Raw genomic sequence first — 19,518 nt, forward strand, 5'->3', positions numbered from 1 at the left:
GACTGACTTACCTCAGTTTATCTAAAGGAATTTATGGACTGCAGGCTAATATTCTATTTCACTAGAATATTTGTATTTATGAAGACATTGTAATGAATGATACTTCCTTTTTTAGTTCATGAAATTTTCAACATAAAAGAACTCTGCATTCCTATTTTGAAATCCATTGTGCCATTTTTATTCTGCCTGTATTTTAATATAGCATCAATATTTAACTACTCATTAAATGAAGTGTGACTTTTATAGTGAAAATGTCAGTCTTTGCAGTTCATTAAATTCATTTAAAGTATAGCTGTTTGAATTTTTTTTTCCCCTGGAAGAATAAAAGGACTATGCACTGAAGGCATAAACTTTAAATTTAAGCATGTGTTTTCTTTAAAATTAACATTCAGGATCTGTGACATTATTCATAAGACTGAGGGACTGTTTGCATTTTCCTGCATTTACTTAGTGACTGTCGTCTTTTATAGAGTAGAGAGCTGTTTATCACAGTTGGATATGACCAGTGGAATGTCACTGTGGACATTAAGATGTCATAAGCGATTATGAATCTCTGGAATTCTGCATGTAGTATTAAAAAAACATTATCTTGAACTATGTGCATCAGAAAAAAATAAGCCCTGCAAGATATGAAATTTAATAACTCGCAGAATCCAATAGGGCCTAAAAATGGTCTATTTCAGTTTTAAAAAATAATTCTGATAAGACATTCGACTGCCTGAAAGAAATGGATATATTAAAATGGAATTTGAGGAATGCATTCAAATGAATTTTTTAGATGTTTGCAATTCTTTCTTCCTAAAATTACTATGATTTACATGGGTGAAGCAGTAAATGCAAATGACTTCCAATCACCACTGTACGTGTGCATGGTGACAGAGTCTCTTAATGAGGACTGAGCAGATCCTGGCACTCCCTGAATAGGACTAAGGGAAACGCAAACTTGCATGCCCTCTCTTCTCCACAGAAAGTAAAACAGGACAGTTCTTATAAAAGCATAGTCACTCCTTTTCTTCCTTAAACAGCCCCTCTCTCACTCCGATTCCAATTCCAGCTACCTTTCCAAACAGACATCTGAACAGAACACTTGAGTCACAGGGTGTTTTCTCTTGTTTTAGAAGGTAAAGCCTTACCCTGGCCACATGCACATAAGAGGCTGAGGCAGGAAAGTTGGTTTTCCAGATCAGCCTGGGCTACACAGCATGACTGTCAAACAAACAAACAAACAAACAAACAAAAAAAGGAACCTCAAAGAAAGGAGGAAGAGGAGAAGGAGGTGGGGCTGATCTTTATACTAAGGCATGACCTTTCAAAACCTCAGCCCCCTTCTATAGTTCTACTCTCTGAGCCCCACTATCAGCCTTTTGACCTTAGCATGATATTGTTTTAGCATATTCACCCCAATTTTATTCTCATGCTATGGTAAAAACCTCCCAGGAAGTCTCCAGAGCTGGATTAATAATCACAAAAGAAAAAATCCTACTTGTTTTATTCTTATTTCAAAATCTTAAAAAACAAAGCAAGATAAATGCATGAATCCTGACGATCCCGCACTGTGGTGTCCTACCACGCTACGTTTATTTAATCAGAGTCGGTAGATAAAATGAACCAAGGGTCTTTTGAACGGGTGTAAAAACTGGTGACTGTTTTGGGACAGCTGTCCACATACACTCTTGAAGTAAAGACATGCTTAATTTGGGGGGGGGTGGAGGGGACTAATTTTCTTCCTTCTCTTTTATCCTTTTCTCTGAAATCTGTCAAGGAAATAGAGAACTTATCTGGAGTCCAGAATACCTACCAAAATTAGAGGTCAAAGAGCACCAACAAAATGATATAATCAAATTCCACTCTAGGCCCCTGAACACTTGCTGAAAGAGTATATTTAGACATCAGGAACTTGACTGACAACACACAAAGGGAAATACTAATTTCTAGCAATGACTACTATCAAACATTTATGAGTTGATCTCAGCAAATCTTTGCTATCAGAGATGTTAGGGGCATGTGATATGAAGGTAATAACTAAGGGGAAAGCTTTTCCCATGGATCTGCTGCTCTGTAGCACTTGGAAATCCACACATGCCCTATGGATCATATGTAAATGTTCATGTTCTTTCAATAGTTTCCAATATTTTTATGTTCTTGCTCTAATCTATATATCTCATAATTCTGTGGGACTATTCATGTTGTCCTAAAGTAGTTACTGTTTATAGAAATTTCCCACTGCTTGTAAGTCATTCTCCAACATTCTCACTGGCTTAAGTGGTCTCATATTTTTATACCTAAGCCTGTAGTTTCCCAAGTTTAATTACCCCAGAACAATCTGGTCTCAACAACTAAGTAAAAGAGGAGGGTACCCCCTCCCCATAAATCTATTCATCAAGATTCCACCAAGCCTGGAATGTCTAGGGAAAGCTTCAATAATCAGGGGGAAAATGAGCTGCAGAAACTCAAAGAGAATGGAATAGCCAAGGCAGATTAGGAAGCCAGGAGATGAGGGCACACTGAATTAAACATTCTTAAGCAGACTTACATACATAATGAATTGGTCAATTCTGCCCAATGTTTCTGAAAGAGATTACCCTCCCAACAAGGCAAATGAGTGCTCAAGGATGCTAGCTCAGATGGATTCCTGAACAAAATAAGTGTTAATCACTTTATCTCCCCCAATCTTTTTTTTTGTGAAGAAGAGCAACTTTTCATTTCCATAAAGCCTTGAAATCGTCCTCTGGCGGGGGGCCGGGGTGTGGGGCTGAGGGCTGGTTAGAGGATGCTGACAAAGAAGTCCCTGAAAGAGGGGATTTCCTGACAATAAAACCCTGATCAGAGCCAGAGAGGGGACATTGTTGTCTCCAACACTCCCCTTTCCTCTGCGAATTCCAGGCATAGTAGAGAGGGGAGGGCCACAGTGTCACAGTGACAAGGGCTGGAGAAGGATCTAACAGGTATGCTTAGGCAACTCACTTCTTGGGAGACTCTGGACCACCACTTCTTGGAATTTGTTCTTTTAGATGCATTGCTTCGGGCTTAGGGCGCCGTGTCAACTGTTGCCAAAAATGCCCAAGTAGCTAATAAACTCAGTAAGTCAAGAACCCTAAACGTTAGTGTAAGATTTTACACCTAGTTATATGCTAAGATTCTCCTGCATGCTGGACACAGTGCACCAGGTGGAAAACAAAGTCCATGTGGTCAATGGTTCTGGAAATTCACAGATGAAAGGGGCTATACATTGCCTCCCAAATTTCAGTGCTCTCCATGCCAAACACAGTGGCCATTCCATGAATTTCTGAAGAATAAAAGAAGAATGAATCAAGTAAACCAAGATTCCTGATCTTCCAGGTGTGTGTGGTTCTTAAAATAAGAAAGTTAGTAACAATAATTAATAGACATATTGGAAACCAAGCATGCAAGTAATCAACTTGTGTGCTGATGTTAAAAGAAATGGACAGGAAATTACAATCTGTGCTACGTCACTCCGACTTAGTAGTCAACTATAATCTGTGCACATATTATTCATCCAAAATAGCTTTGTGACTTAGTTTAAGCACCCCAAAATAGGTGGACCCTAACTGAGCCAACTCCCTGTAGATAGGCAAATTACATTTCCTTTAGGTGAACACAGACTTTCTCTTTCTTGGTCCACTCTATTTGCATAGCTTTGTAAGCCCAAGAGATATTTTTATTAACCCAGAGAGAAAGAAGAAGAAAAAGGGTAACATTTGGCAAATGTCAAGACAAATGTAGATTATTTTAGCCAATCCAGTAGCCTCCTTCCCTGGTGACCATCTCATCAGAATGAGCATTGGCTTTCTTGGCTATTCTGGGGAACGCACAGTGATGGAGCCTCTTTTTTCTCCTTTAGACCCTAAAAAGATATCTGCCCCATATTTTGATAAATTCCTTTTGTAACAATAGAATAATACATCCCTGCTAGTGTTTCCTAAATGACACTACTGGAAAGTTTCCCCCCCAAAAAAAAAAAATCTTAAAAACAAAACAGTGTTTCCCAACCAGCAGACGTTTGGCAGAGTCTAGAGACGTTCTTGGTTGTCACAATGGAGGAAGAGAGGATTGGCCTCCAGTGGGTAGAGGCCAAGAATGCGATCACACACCCTACTATATCCATAAAGAACTGTCTGCTCTAAATATCAAAACTGTTCAGGTTGAGAAACCTTGCCCAAATGAAACATTAAACAAGACCACAGGGTTCATCTGTCAGTACTCAAGATGAAAATCCTCCAAATAGTTCCCCAAAACCTTGGGATATCGTGAGGCAATCTATCTCCAATAGTCTATGTTAGCTTTGATCTACATGTGAAGACACTAAGCTGATATCAGCACGACATGAAATAATGATGACAGTAGTTAACATCATCTTGGATGTCTTGGAGTAATAATTGTAGTATTATCATCAATGGAGTGCTTCATAAGAGTTACAATCAATATTCCAATGATCCTATGTTGTAAATACTAGTGGTTGTCTCTAGATGTGAGGGGGCTGATCACAGGGTGCTCCACGAAGCAGTTGTTCCTAGGAAGTTAAGTGTTGTGGGTCAGGATACAATCTATTTTGCTCACCACTGTTTGTCCAGACCCACAAAGTAAAATCTCTGAAAGGCTCGGGAACATGCTAGAATCACCAGTAGATAGTTGAATCCTGGATCCAGCTGGCAGCCTATCTAGTTCTCCAGCCAGGCTCACACCCTGACATCATCCCATGCTATCTATCTGAAGCCACTGAAACCCATTAGAGAACTCAGGTCTCACCTCTGATAAGGAGAACCAATAATAACCCAAGGAGAGAGTCAGGCTGCTCTCCAATGTTACTGAAGTTAAGTTTTCCAATTTTCAGAAAGCTGATTAAACAAAACAGTGACCCCCTGCCTCCCAATAATGGTCAAGTACATTTGCATTACCATGAGTCACTTGAAAGCTATCTAAGAGGGTGGCTGGCTGCAGAACAGGTCAACTCTTTCTCTTCCACTAACACCTGGCACCAGGCAACGTACCTGAAGCCCAGGGCAGCCCTTTCTCCAAGGGAAACTCTGGACCCTCAGGAGCCAATTCTTAGATCATGGGATGCATGTGTGGATCTGTCCACACTTGATAATAGAACCTCAATGCCAGGCCCATCTCAGCACTGTCTTTAGGTTGAATTCAGACAGGTAGCAATTATGCAGTGAGGTCTACTCTCAGGGATTAATACCTCCTGGGTGATGTGAAGGTTCAAACATTGAAAACTCGGTGAAGAGACACCAATTTGTACATTTGATCATGCCAGTGGAGGCTAGAATTCTGAAGGAAATAGCCAATATCAAACTTCTGACAAATGTCACACAGAGAATTATATTATAGTAAGAAAGACACCAAAAGAGGAATGAATAGATTGTGCTTCTTTGTTTTACAACATCAGAATGGGAGGCTTTAGTTCCTTCTCTGATGGGGAAATTTGATTTTAGAAGGATGTAAGTATCCTTGACATTAAACAAACATGTACCCACTGAACTTGTAGGTGCCTCAACTATTTACCTGTATGTTTGATTTTTGAAAGAGGAGTGGTACTTTTAAGAATCGAGGCAAAGAGAAGTAAAGTAGGACTCTAATAAAACGTGATGGAGAGATGGCTCACTGGTAAGAGCTCTTGTTCTTGCAGAGGATCTGAGTTTGGTTCCCAGCACACACATAGTGGCTTACAACCATCCCTAGCTCCAGTTCCAGGGGGTCTGAATCCATCTTCTGACCTCTGTGGGCACCAGGTACACACATGGTACACATATATGACATTCAGGCAGAACACTTATACACATAAAATATAAGTTAAATTTTTAAAAAAGAAACTAATAAAATCTAGACTGCCAGCCCATAGGAAAGTATCTCCCAGCATCCTGAACAGCTACTACATGGGTCTTCTGTTTGACTCCAACTGTTTGGCAGCCAATGTAAAGACAGAAGTGAAAATGACAAGGTCAATACACCCCTAAGACAAAAGGAAGTGACTTTTCTTCAGATCCTCCCATTCAAGTTCTCTGAGTCTGTTGAATCATCCTCAAGACTCAATGAGATACACTGAGACATAGTCTAAACCAAACAATGAAGGATGTTCAAGAGCCTGCTACCCATGCGTTCCCTTAAAGTGAAGCGAACCCTAACCAGCGCACTATAGTAAAGGAGCCCAGTGCATGGTCCACCATTGGCAGGGTCAGTTCTGGGGCCTGGGGAGGCCCCTCGTTGAATTTTGTTATCTGGATAAGTGGATACAATGTACCTTCTTCACACCACTGCTATTTCTTAAAGCAGACTTTTTAAAAATATGGTCTGGGCAGTAGAGATGTCAAGATAATCATTTCTGATAAGAAACTGAAGAATAAAAATTCTGTGGCAATAATTACATCATGGCAAAATTCATCATCAGAAAAAAGTTCTCAGAACAATGAATTCTAGTGGATTGGAAATTCTGGTTGGCAGCTGTAATCCACCAATGAAATCTCATTTGTCATCTAATGTATTTAACACTGTTGAACTAAACTCATTTTAACAGACAAAGCCTTCCAAATTTCCTCTCAACAACTAGATGTCACTCTTTGTCCTTTTCTAGATCTTTATCATCCATCACTTTCTTTCAGCCTTCTCATTAACCCAACAGATGTTCTTCCTCTTGACTTGAGGAACCTTGAACTTCCTCAAGCTCCACCCTCACAGGCATGCAGGCTTGAGCACATGTAACACAGGGCAGGCTGACTGTCACCTGCCGCTTCACATGTCCTGGAAGCTCTAGCATTGTCACAGTCCCTGAAGAAGAGAAGCCAGGTGTCCAAAGCAGGGCTGTCATGACCACAGTGTTGTCTACAAATCTGTGATTGGTAAGTCATAGAAGTCAGCAGCTTCTGGTCCATGATTTGTCCCCACTCACAATCAGAAACTTAAGACTAAGCCAAGAATGGAGAAGACATTTGAAAATCACTGACACAGACAGAGCAAGTATATTTTGCCACCAAGAAAATTGCTTTCTGTAAAAAGTTGGGCTCGTAGGAGAAGGACAAAAGCTATTTCAAATTAATGTTTTCAAAAACAATTAGCACGTCTGAGCAAGGTGGAAAATTATAAAAGCAGGTAATCCCGGCTTGTGGTGACGAGAAGGCTCAGACAGGTAAGAAAATTCACCAGCTACCTGCTAAGGAAGTTGAGACTGGCTTACTGTGATAAGTTTGATATTAAACATGAAACCCCCCCAATGACGAGTTGAAGACACAGCAGGTTACTGTGTTAACCAATGCTCCTGTAGGTACTATGCACACTGGATTAACAAAAGCAATACATAAATAAATGCTTTAAAATGTGGTAGTTATAAATGTACTACAAAACTGGTACACATCACAGCAATGTCCAGATGCCATATGCAACAAGGTATGACGGAAATCAATGTGGAACGATGCTGAATAAATACCACTGACAAGAGACACTAGAGGTTGCGAATTAGAGGAAGCAATGCTATGAACAAATGTGGCACCTCAAGTGTTTCTAGAACAATGACAGCCTAGACTATCCTTGAGAGGCTAGATGACAGGTAGAACACAGGTTTAGTTGGCGGGAAAGAAAGGAAGAGTGGGAGGAAGGGAGGGAGGGGAGGAGGGAGGGTGGGAGGAAGGGAGGAAATCAGTGTAAAGAGGCAGAAAGAAATCTGAGGCTAAACTGGAGATACAGGCTTGAGGCCTGAGGTAGATTATAGAAGGGTCATAGTTCTGTACACTTTTGTAGACAGGTTCTTGCGTAAGGTACTTTGTTTCTTTGTCAATCATAAATGGACTCTATTTCCTCTCCCTGGAATCTGGGCTAGCCCAGTGACTCACTCTGGCCCACGGAATACGAGAGGTGGTGGTGTGTGATAGTTCTCAGCCAGGGCCAGGCCCTCTTAGGCACTCCATGCTCTCTCAGGAAGCCACCATGAGAACAAGCCTCACACTGTGGCAGGGGATGGCATTCCAGAAAAACATGGTCCCCAGCTGATAGCCAGCTGCCCTCCAAAAAACAAGTATCCTGGCAATCCTACAGTGACTACACAAGAAAGCTCGGAGGAAAAGGAACGCCTATCCTGCTGAGCTCAGCCTAGATGGCTGACCTACAGAATCATAAGCCAGGGTATGCTTAGAAATGGTTTGTTACACAGCCACAGATAACTGATACAAATACTAGAAAGGAGCCAAAGAAAGGCACAGAGATCCCTCCAAAGGTTTGTTGCTGTTGTTTGTTTTGTTTTGTAATACAGAGGCAAATGAAAACAAAGCCAAGCTTGAGAAGAGGAGTCCCAGTCTCTGGGAAGACTAGGAAACACAGGAGACAAGTGACAGAGAAGCAGCCATTGGATACATCCAGATGTGCAACATCAGGATCTAGGAACGTAGGGAGAAGGGGACACAGAGGGACTAGAGTGGACACAGGAGGGTCTAAGTTATAACGTAGAACTCTGGGGCTTAGAACAGTATGTTCCTTGAAGGTGACATTCCATGCTCTTACAAAGGATAAGGAAGTTTGACTCGGCAATGAGAGCTCACTGAAGGAGACAGTGCTAGTCCCAGGAAGCTCAAGAAGAGAAGCAGTCGGGGGTGGGGGGAAGGAGATGGGATAAGGGGGTCTGGGTGGGACCCTAGGTAAAGATTACTTGTTTGAGCAATTATTCAGAGAAAAGATATTCAGGAGGGAGTCACAGAGGTGGCTGGCTAGAAGCCAGGAGAGCCAACAAGTCTGGTAGTCAAGGTCACAGGGTCAAGATGGAAGGAAAGGACCAGTGGGTTCAGTGAGGTGAAGGGACATTCAGGTCTGTGGGTTTCTCCAGGGAATTTTGGTAGATATGTGGGTACAGGAGTCAGCAGCAAACTGGGTTTGATCAAAACGTTCCAGAAACTCAGGCTTTAAAAACGTTGAGTGGAGAAGGATTACTGCTCAAAGCTTTGTTGCCTGTACTGGGACTTGAGAAATAGCACTATAAAACTTGAAGATATATTTTGAAAAGAAGAGAAATGTGGGCCTGAAATATAGGTAATCAATTAAAATTAGGACATGATGATTTGCAGTTTCTGCAAAGAAAAACATAAATTACTGGGTATTTTAAGCAGGCCCAAAATAAAATGCCCAAACTGAAGAAAGGACTGAAGAGCCGTCCATCTTGGCACAATGCACCTCTCACCAAGGGCTTTCCAAGAAGCAAATGGCAACAAAAACGTGTAGAAGACTGGACCACTGCACACAATCTCAATTTGGAAACACCCAAAGAGTGGGTCTAGGATCTCAGCTGGAACTCATTTCCACATACCTGCTAATCTCCATGTTTTCTCATCTACTTACTTCTTCCACAGCAATGGGGTAAACTTTAGCTTGATCACATGGCCAGCAGCAGTACAGACTGCATTTCCTGGGAATCTAGTCATCACAGATGGACAACTGACTCAGTCTGGCCAGTGAACTATAAGCAAAATATTTGTTGTACAGCAGCTTCTGGAATCTTCCTTTACCTTTGGCCTCCTCCTTCCTGCAGGCCTGACTACTTACTAGTAACTCAACCCTAAACTAGGAAGACAAGACTCAATGTGAGCTAGAGCACCCTGGTTCCTAGGCATCTATGAAGCCCTTATAGCATCCGTGAACTACTTACTTCTAGACTACTAAGGTGAAGGGAAGTAAATGTTCAGCTCTTTTAATCCACTGCTATACAAATTTCACCTCTGTTCATTGTTTTTTCTGTAACATGTAAACTGAAACCTGACTACATTCCCCTGGGCATGCACTGAGGCTACTTTTTGCTTGGTCATTTCTCAGTCAACTTCGTTTAAGGTCAGTTCCTTCCATTCCTGTTCTTCTATTGTTGCCACTTCAGCAAAATCCACCATCAAAGCCATCTTCACGTCCATTGCTCTGTTCTTGCACGAACACATAACGTCCTGGTGTAGAAAATTATAAATAAGACTTGAATTTAAAAGCTTTGAAGTGAATCATGACAATCACAGGCCATCTCCTTAAAAGGGGACAAGTGGGTGTTCTCATCTACAGTTCCATTGCCTAGATGTTTCTAGCATGTGGCAGGTCCAATAGATGTAAATTCACAGACTAAACTACAACCAGTTCTGTTCAACACTATTTTTATATCTTTTTCATGCCTTATCACATTTTCCTTAGCATGCCAAGTACTGGTCACAGACACCACCTCCCCCCAAACCTTAAGGAGTTCAAATTCCAATGAGAATAAAAAAAACAATAATGCAAGCAATTAAGTTATACATTAGGAATAAATTATATAGAATCACTAAGGTCCTAACTGGAGGGGAGGGGATAGTGTATTTAGATACTAGGGCATTGCAGATGGTTAGACCATACTGAAAGATAACACTCGGACATCAAGGGGTCGAGGAGGTAAAGGTCTGTGGAGAGATGGTTCTAGACACAGCAAGATGAGATGAAGGCTGGTGTGGTCCAGGACACACAAAGCAAGGTGGAGAGTTAGAGGAAGAAGAAAAACAGAATTAGGCAAAGATAGATCCTGGGTTTGTCAATCAGCACTCAAAAACATCAATATCCATTCTGTCTGTCTTTGGGTATCTCTTCCTCCTTCCCTATCATCTTTTCTTCTCAACTATATGTGCAAATCTGCTGCTTACATCCTGCTGTCTTCCTTTTCTTCCAAATGGTTAGCAAAGCTCACCTTTGACCCTCCACACTAACCCACTGCCCTTCACTCAACAGCACTCTTTCAGGCTCACATTCTCCTCCACCTTTCCTCAGACATTCTCAGATGCTGCCTTGAAAATATCTTCTCAGTAGGGCCCCCTTCAAGACTCATTCTCTGCCTACATGCATGTCTATAAACATTTATGCATATACACATGTGAATGTTCTCAAACACATGCATACATAAATACATGCAAGCTTGCATATATGCATACATACTTCAGTTAGTACCTACTAAATGAAAGCATGGACTTTCACCAGACATTCTAGTGCCTCCATAACCTGGTCTTAATGAAACACACCTCCCTCATCAGGAAGATGAGAATTCGTCTCCATACTTATACTGTGGGGCCAACCTATGCAAGCCTCTAAGCGGACCTTTGCCTGTGTTTACGTTCATGCAGCAAATTCTACCTGGAATTCTCTCATTCCCTCTTCTTCCTCAAATCACACTATACTCACTTGTCCACTGTGAGCCTGACAGGCCCCATGAGCCCTTCCACCTGGCTGCACCATGCCTCTAGAACCTTCTTCCTTAATGTGCTCACGGGGCACTTTTACTCATGCCATCAGCCTAGAGAACCTGTCTTACAAATACATATTCACACACACACACACACACACACACACACACACACACACACACACTTCATGAACATTTGCCCCCAGCCAAGCTAGAGACCTCTTGAAGGCAAGCTACATCTATTCTCAGTCCATGACAAGAAGTTTATACCTAATACAAATAGTATAGATGTATATAGACACAAATATATATAATATATATACAAATAGCCAAGATATATATGTGTATATGTGTGCATACACACACACACACACACACACACACACACACACACACACACACACGCGCGCGCGCGCGCGCACACACACAGTGCATTATTAAGCACAGGCTCACTCTGATTTCCAGAAAGAATAATCATCAACAGGGGAATGCAAATCTTCAACTTCATCAAGTGCCACCTGAGTTGGCATCTACAACAAACATTTATTTCCACCCTATATCCGATTCCAGTCTTGTGATAGCAGCACTTTGCTTTTTCTCACAGGAATCAAGAAGGCTCCCCACTCTTCAACCATGTAGGTTACCACATGCTCTCAAGGGAAATGATACGTGAATCCCCTCCTGAGATGCCACCTGACTCTGGGCCTGGGGCCAGAGTCTATTCAATGAGACTTGATCCAGGACCCACTGATGGACATCATCACATTCCCTGCAATCAGAATAGCTGATTTGAAAAGCCAAACACATGAAAGCAGAAATGATAAGAAAATCCTCTGGTGTCCTTTGAGACTCCGGATCTAGCTATACCCGAAACATAACTGACAATCCCAGCTGCCTTAACTCAGCTGGGTGACTTTCTTACTTGCAACCCAAAGCATTTTTAAATAATATAATCCTTTTAACCATGTCTCTATTAAACACTCTTACTAGAAGGTTTTTTAATAAGCCAAGCAAAAACTGCAAGTTCTTCATTAAGGAAGCAGGCGTGAAGGGGCAGCAGCAGAGAGATCTGCTGGGCAGATTTTTTTAATGGGTCAATATTTCCAGATTTACTCCCAACCCTTTCTACAAGGAAACCAACTTCTAACAAAGCAGGCAAGTATTGTAAAGGTCTGCAAGTCAGCTCAGCGTTTTGGACTTCTGTTATTATTTCCTACAACAGTTTTAGAGAAACTGGAGGAGCCTTCATCCCTCTAGAGTAAACCCTTTGCCCATTTACAAATTAGCTGCAGGAATCATGGGAATGTGAGGGAAATCTCACATTCTAATGCAGTTATTTATCCTACGTCAGTTTTGAATCAGTTTGAAAAATCACCCCCATCATCATCTTTAGTCCAATGATTCTCTACCAACAACTGAGTTCATGAAGATGAGGCCACATTAAAATGACCATATTTGGACTACAATGGCCGGGTTTAAGATCTGGCACCTCTAGAAGCAGAAGTCTCACATTACTTAAGTACGTGGAACCCCAAATGTGTCTTGGTATTGGCCTATTGGTTTAATTTCTGGATTATCAGAACATTCAAATTATTCTTTAATAAGGAAAGTCAAATTAAGATTAAGGAGCATTTTCCAGTAGCTTGTATGTCTTGCATAATCATGAAATGCACTTTAGGAGACTATGGCCTCCCTGAGGAAGAGATTAAAGACACAAACCAAAGAAACACAGGCTACAAAATGATCTACCACCCTAGGAGAAGATATAAAAAAAAATACCAGAAGCTCAGGGACACCTTGAATAAAAGCCTCCACGACTTATTTTTAAACATAATTTTTGTTCCTTTTCTAAGTGACCATAATATATCTCCAAATATATTTGAATTTATAAGCACACTTAGCAAAAAAAAAAAAAATACTATCTCTTTAGCAACCATTTGAAAGAGATTCTCTAAGACACTTAAAAACACCATTTGTATCTCACAGAAATCCACTGTAAAAGTACACTCGTAAGAAAACGAAATGTTTTCCTTCATATATGGCTGATAGTTTTAAATTATTGCAAACTTTACATCACCTCTAATTAATAATAACTATTTAAAGGTGTTTCCTACCAAATAACTATCAAAAGTATAACGATGTGTCATCAAGCTGACACAAAGCTCTAAGTACTCTGGTTTCTCCCTCATTGGGCAAAGGTACCTGTCACACAAGCTTGATGACCTAAGTTCATTACTCAGGACTCACATGGTTGAGGGAGAGAATCAACTCCCACAAGTTGTCCTCGGAACTTCCACGTGCCCAGCATGGACACACACACATACACAAAAAAGCAGTACCTTTTTTAAATCATGAGTTTGGCAGGGCTTTCAAATGAGCATACTTCACACAGTACTTCCTCAAGGATAGCCTCGCTAAGTGAAGGGCTGTGTTAAAGTAGCTTACCAGCCCTCAAATTTAAAGTACATCCCATCTCCTACCTCCTCACTTTCAAATAAATCGAATCCATTTCCTTCACTTTTTGCATAAAGAGGAAGACTCCAGCTTTGTTTCCTCACTCTGAACTCTTTCTGGAATCCCAGTACCTATGTTGGTGGGAGTATTGCACCATAATATCCCATGTCAGCTAGCCTGGGGTCAATCTCTAGGAGTGAAGTCCAAAGGCCTGCATCCTAACAAGTTCCCCGGATGACTTGTGTGGGGGAAGATAGAGGACTACTGCTCCACAGAATGGTCACACAACCCCTTCTACAATCTCCTCCACCACATGACTAACCAAGAGACACACTTGCTCTATGATTTCTCCAGTGATAGTAAGTAACCTTCCTTCACTCGGTTTCTGCATCTTGCCTCTCTCGTTTAACGGGATCTCCTCATAATGAAAGCCTTCAAACGCCAAGCCTCGCAGTACCTGAGAGAGGAATATGGAGGCCAACCAAACTGTGTTGTGTGCCCCTCAGAAGTGCTTCCAGAAGATGCCTGGTCACAGACTGAGTGCTACCAAATTTGTGACTATTTCTAACACACACAACTGAAAGCTACATTTATATGCAAAGATTATTTAGAAACAGACAACTAATTGAGGGTGTTTTATTTCTTTTAAATACCGTGGTGATTAAATAAAGTAACTCCTCAAGTGGCTTCGGCTTCCAGCTGAGTTTGTGCCCTGGAGGAGGATGGCACAGAAATAGCGACACTCTTTGAACACCGTGACCACATACATGCATCGGCTTAATCTAAAATCCCTAAGATTAATTTTCTTTGCTTAACTCTATGCTTGTCCCTACTGAGCACAGGGTTCAGTTTAGCACTCCACTGTTTGGGCTGACCAAATGGAGAGCGTGTAGGCATCTACTTTGTGACCACTGGGCTACTTTACCCCTTAGTCACTCTAAGCCAGCTTGGACTGTAAGTTTTCCAATGGCCTGTGAAAATAGTTAAAGCTGAGGAGAGGGGGTGGAATTAAGCAAGCAATAAAACTTTAAAAGTACATAATTAAATGTCTACAAAATGCATACGTACTACAACTGATCAACATCAACCCAGCTGCACTACCATATCATATAACATGGAATTGGGGGCATGGTTCATGTTAATGTCTGCTGTGACGTAGAGGGCTGCCCAGACCATTTGTGCATGTACTAACTTGCATTCTGCCCAAAGTCAACTTTACAACTACCACAATACCCAGGTCTTTGCCCATGTCCACTCCAGCACCACACTGACCACACTGTTGGACAAGGGAATAAAATGTCCCATATAATTAAACATAAACTACAAATGACTTACCAAAAAAAAAAAAATCTCTAAGTTCTATTCCACTTAAAAATCAGTCTAAGACCAAAGTTGCAAAGCAACACAAAAGTAGATTGTGATGGTCTGGCACCATTATTTTAATTACTCAATTTCCTGTCAGCTTTCAAAACTGTGGATATGGTTTGAAAACTATGGTTATTTTACATAAAAATCCAGAATATCATTCTCTTCAAAAGAGAACTGTAAAATATGGATGCACAGGGCCCAAATGTTGTCATGGTGATAGTCTAGCTAACACTGAGCAAGTCTATGACTTTAAATGGGTGGTGTTTTCAGCTTGGCCACAAACCCTGTCCTCACGCAGGTTCACTGTCTGTCCCTATGGATATCCGAGTGTATGACCCCTGCTAGGAACTCTTTAAAAAAGCTATTTCTCTTCTGTAATGTGGCTTCAATATCTCATTTTAAGACCTGTCATGGAAGGATATGGATAAGGATATCTCAATGCGTTTTCAAAATTCAACAGCCTCATACTCCAGATCCCAGAAATGAAGTAACTAACCTCATGACAGGGTAAGATATTGATCTAGGAAATATCCATCAAAATCCCTTCTCAACACGTTTTCAGTTCCGCAAACATGGTCCCCAAGAAGAGGGGCAAGGAACAAATTAGCCTTCAGTCTCTCTTACCCTTCAAGCGATCCAGAGTAGAGACCCAATGAGATGGAATCAAAGGAGAAGCGAGAGTGTGTCTTAATTAAGTAAGGGTGATCAATAAAAACCCACATAAAAAGGAGAGAGCAAGACTTAGGGCTGAGGCCTTCATCTGCAGAAGTGCAAGAAGCCATATTTTGAAAAGGAAACAAGAAGCAGAAGTATTAAGCAAATCAAGGAAAGGTCAGTGGGAGTTCACCCTTAACCTGCTCTACTATTTTACCTCACACCCACGTTAGATACATGGTCTTATTTAGGGATGGCAGGCTTACAACAACTTCATTTTAATTGGTATTTTATGTATTATTGTCTTGCTGGTAAAATAAAATTAACTGAACCCAAGGGAAAACTCCAGATTAGTCAGTGGGTCACCAACTCACTTGAATAACATAATGACTTTCTTCCTTCTTAAAATATAGATTTTAGTTCAATTTGCTAGTCATATCATAAAAAAATAAGTAAATGTTCAAACAGTGGATTGAAATGAAAATGGCAATTAGCCCTTAGAAAACAGACATGGCTTTAAGTTTATACATTAGTGGCTGATTCATGAATTATTAACTGATTTTAATGATCCTGGCTATATTTTATTTGAAGTTATTCTCCTCTTTGCAATGACTTTTGAACCCTCCAAACCCTTCCATCCATTTTCCATAGGCAGTATACTTTCATGAGTGCTGACATTTAAAAGGGACCCATATACTGACAGGGTGAAAAGATAATACACTCACATATAATTTATACAAAGGACTCTGGTCATTTGTTAAAAGCAGAAATGAATGGAACCCTATTATTCACGGTTTGTAAATAAATGTAAAGATAAGCGCTCGCATTTCACTTGGGAAGCCCTGGCACCGATAGTCGGTTCCTTCTGAAGTTTCCCAGATGGTCATTAAAACAAGAAAAGGCAGAAACATACTTTTTTGTAATCCATCATTTCTCATTCAGAAAGATAATACAAGTCTTCGAAAGTCAAGCCTTAAGAAAGATTAATAATTCCAGGTACTTTCAGATGGAATAAACGCATGTCTTTGTATGCTGTTCCACCTCTTCAATAAATCTACTCTGAACGGCAAACACCACTCGAGATGCAAGTTAGCTGTGAAGCAAATGCTGTAAACCTTTAATTAGCTCTCGCTGTTCTGTACTCATAAAGTTAATACTTCCTCTTCTGTTACATTCTCTGTACAAAGATAAATTATGAGGAATAAAATTGTTTTTTCTCCCCTCCAGAAATTAAGACTGTAGGAATACTCTATTTGACCTGTGGCTCAGCCTAAAGGTACTTACATTTTTACCTGTAAACAAGTAAAGGTGTAAAGGCAAACACACCTTTAGAGTAAGTTCAATTTGACCCCTCCCAAAGCTGATTCCAACTTTTATAAGTTGGGTCCCCACAGTCCTTCCTACCATCAGATTGCTGAATTACTCAGAGCAAGTTATTTCAGGGCCGGTGCACGATTCAGAAAAGGGCACCAAATGAGCTTGCTTCCCCACTGCTAAAGTTGACCCGGCAGCTAGACAAACACTGTCTGATTTCAAGCTTTATATACCCGCCCTGAAATAAGCTTCTCGGCTTAAATTGACTCAAAATAACCCTTCTCAGAAAATAAAAGGAGATACACACAAAACACCCACAATTTCCTCAGTCCCTTGAAACCCTTGGGATCCCAGTGAACAGAGATTTGCCATGCATGGCAGTGACTGGCTTAATACAATAGGTTTCTATTCGGATGTCATTCGAGTGTTGCTGATCTTAAATCAGAGAAAGAAGTAGTTACATTAGACAAGGTAATGGCTTCCAAAAATAAGAGCATGCCCAGTTTACAGGAGGATTGCATACACAGGCTGAGCTCTGAGGAGATAAGTAATACCCCACTGGAACAATTAGGCGGATTCTCAGAAACACTACATACTTAATTAGGCTGCCTAAGTCCCTGACTGAGCATACATGGGGGACTTTTTAAAGCATTTAATAACCTGAGTAAATCCAAAATCAGACGACAGAAACCGATCCTTTACTCTGGCTACAGCCTTCGGCCTTTTCTTGCCTTGCTTTCGATGCTTAAGGCATTCTCAGATTTTGGAAGCGTATGAATGGGCACCACCATCACTGGACTAAAAACACTGAATAAAGTCCCTCTACCCTATAGTTACTGGAAGGTCCCTGAGTGCCTGGCTCAGGGGTACCCACCAGGCCACGGAAGCAAGCCAGTGAGGCTCCGATGGTCTTTTGCAAAGTTTAGCCCTGGAGCTGGGAAGGGAATATAAACAATAAGGAACAGGATTTTCATCAGCCAGGGGCTCAGCCAACTGTCCGGAGTCTAGATACAATCCCTCCTCCTCCTGCTATCTATTCATTAGTTTTGTATTGCACCTTTCTTTCAGCTGCCTCCGTATTTCCTCCTCCGTTATCCAAGCAATCATAAACAAACTAGGATCTGAAAGAAAAGTCGGAGGGGAGGGAGGAGCAGGGGGAAGGGAAAAGAAAAACACATTCAAAAGGCGCAGGGCTCTTTCTCTGAATCTCGCCCTCGGGGTTATGTCTCAAAGCTCTGTGGTGGGAGCTTTTTAGGGAAGGTGGACAAGCCCGGTCCTCGAAGCCCCCGTGACTAGGTCCAAGGTCCACCTATGGCCATCTGAGTCGCTTGCTCCTGAAGTTAACGCGAGGAGAGGTGCGAAAGATAGGGTGACCCCCCGGGGCGTGGTGTGAAGCTGCAACTCTGATGTCCCCAAAAGAAAAAACTTAACCCGCCCTCGCAAAAAAAAAATAATATACGAGAAGCCACTTGAGCTAACTCGGGAGAGGTGAGCACCTTCGTTTGGTAGTCCAGAGCACCCCAGAGAGAAGGAAGTAAAGGGCACCTGCTAGGGTCCTACAACTTCAGGCTTCCCAGACCCAGACCCAGGCACTCTTCTGAAGTTTGTTCCTCTCTTCCTGAGAGCCCTGACCGAATGGGTGAATGAGATGAGCTGCGGGGAGAAGGAGGAGATCTCTGAACTACGAGATCTGGGATCCCTACGTGCCCCCTACACACACACACACACATAGTAGGGGTGCTGCAATCGTGTTTACTAATAACATCTACAAAGAATCACGCGCGAGTCTCAGCTCAGTCCCGGGCGCGCTTCTCACAGCTTTGGGGGAGCGGGGGAGGGGACCAGGAGGGCAGAGGGAGCGCCAGCAGAGGGACAAAAAGGTGGGTGGGAAGAGGACAGAAAGAGAAGACGAGGAGAGTTGGTCGGAGACGAAGGCGCACGGAGAAACCAGCGTGTAGAGAGGAAAGATAGAAAAGAAAGTGCAGCGGGCAAGGCGGGACGCGGGACGCGCCCAGGATGGAGAGGTGGCCCCCGCCCCCGGCCCGGTCACCTTGCTGTAGCCGTAGTACCCCAGGCACTGCGCGAAGTCCAGGCCGGCGGGGTCCCCGGCCGCCGCGGGGTAGAACCTCACATCCATGCCGGGGCCGGGGCCGGGGGCCGGGGGCCGGGGCTGGAGCTCGCCGGGGCCGCTACCCGCCTCCTTGCGGCCGCGCGATCCACCGTCGGGGACGCCCGGCCGGGGGCGCCCGGGGACAGCGCACGGGCCGTGGGGCTAGAGGGGCGTCGCGCGGGGGCCGCCGACGAGCCCGGGAGCTGCGGCCGCCGTACACAAAGGCGCGGCCACGCGAGCCGCGGGAGAGCGGGAGGCGGCCCGGGAGACGCGCCCCACCGGGACACCGAGGCTGGCTGCGCACGGGCCGGGCGCCCGGGGCGCGGGGCGCAGCGCGGAGACCCGGGGCGGCCGGCGAGCTCAGGTGCGCGGCGAGGCTGGGACGGCGGCGGCGGCGGCTGGCCCCGCTCCTCCTCCCCGGGCGGACTGAGCCGAGGAG

The 19,518-nt window shown here is 42.8% G+C and overlaps 1 protein-coding gene across 2 annotated transcripts in view; it reads right to left on the reverse strand.

The window, feature by feature from the left end:
* Window positions 1-19,124, reverse strand: part of Tox3 (TOX high mobility group box family member 3) — a 100,546-nt gene extending 81,422 nt beyond the window's left edge. For both annotated transcript variants that reach the window (XM_059264531.1, XM_059264530.1), the window contains exon 1: window positions 19,020-19,124. In XM_059264531.1, the coding sequence (XP_059120514.1) occupies window positions 19,020-19,106 (87 nt within the window). In that variant the 5' untranslated portion in view covers window positions 19,107-19,124. The remainder of the gene's footprint in view (window positions 1-19,019) is intronic.
* Between the last annotated feature and the right edge of the window lie 394 nt (window positions 19,125-19,518).

Source organism: Peromyscus eremicus, chromosome 5 (assembly GCF_949786415.1).
Source record: "Peromyscus eremicus chromosome 5, PerEre_H2_v1, whole genome shotgun sequence".
NCBI classification, from domain to species: Eukaryota; Metazoa; Chordata; class Mammalia; order Rodentia; family Cricetidae; genus Peromyscus; species Peromyscus eremicus.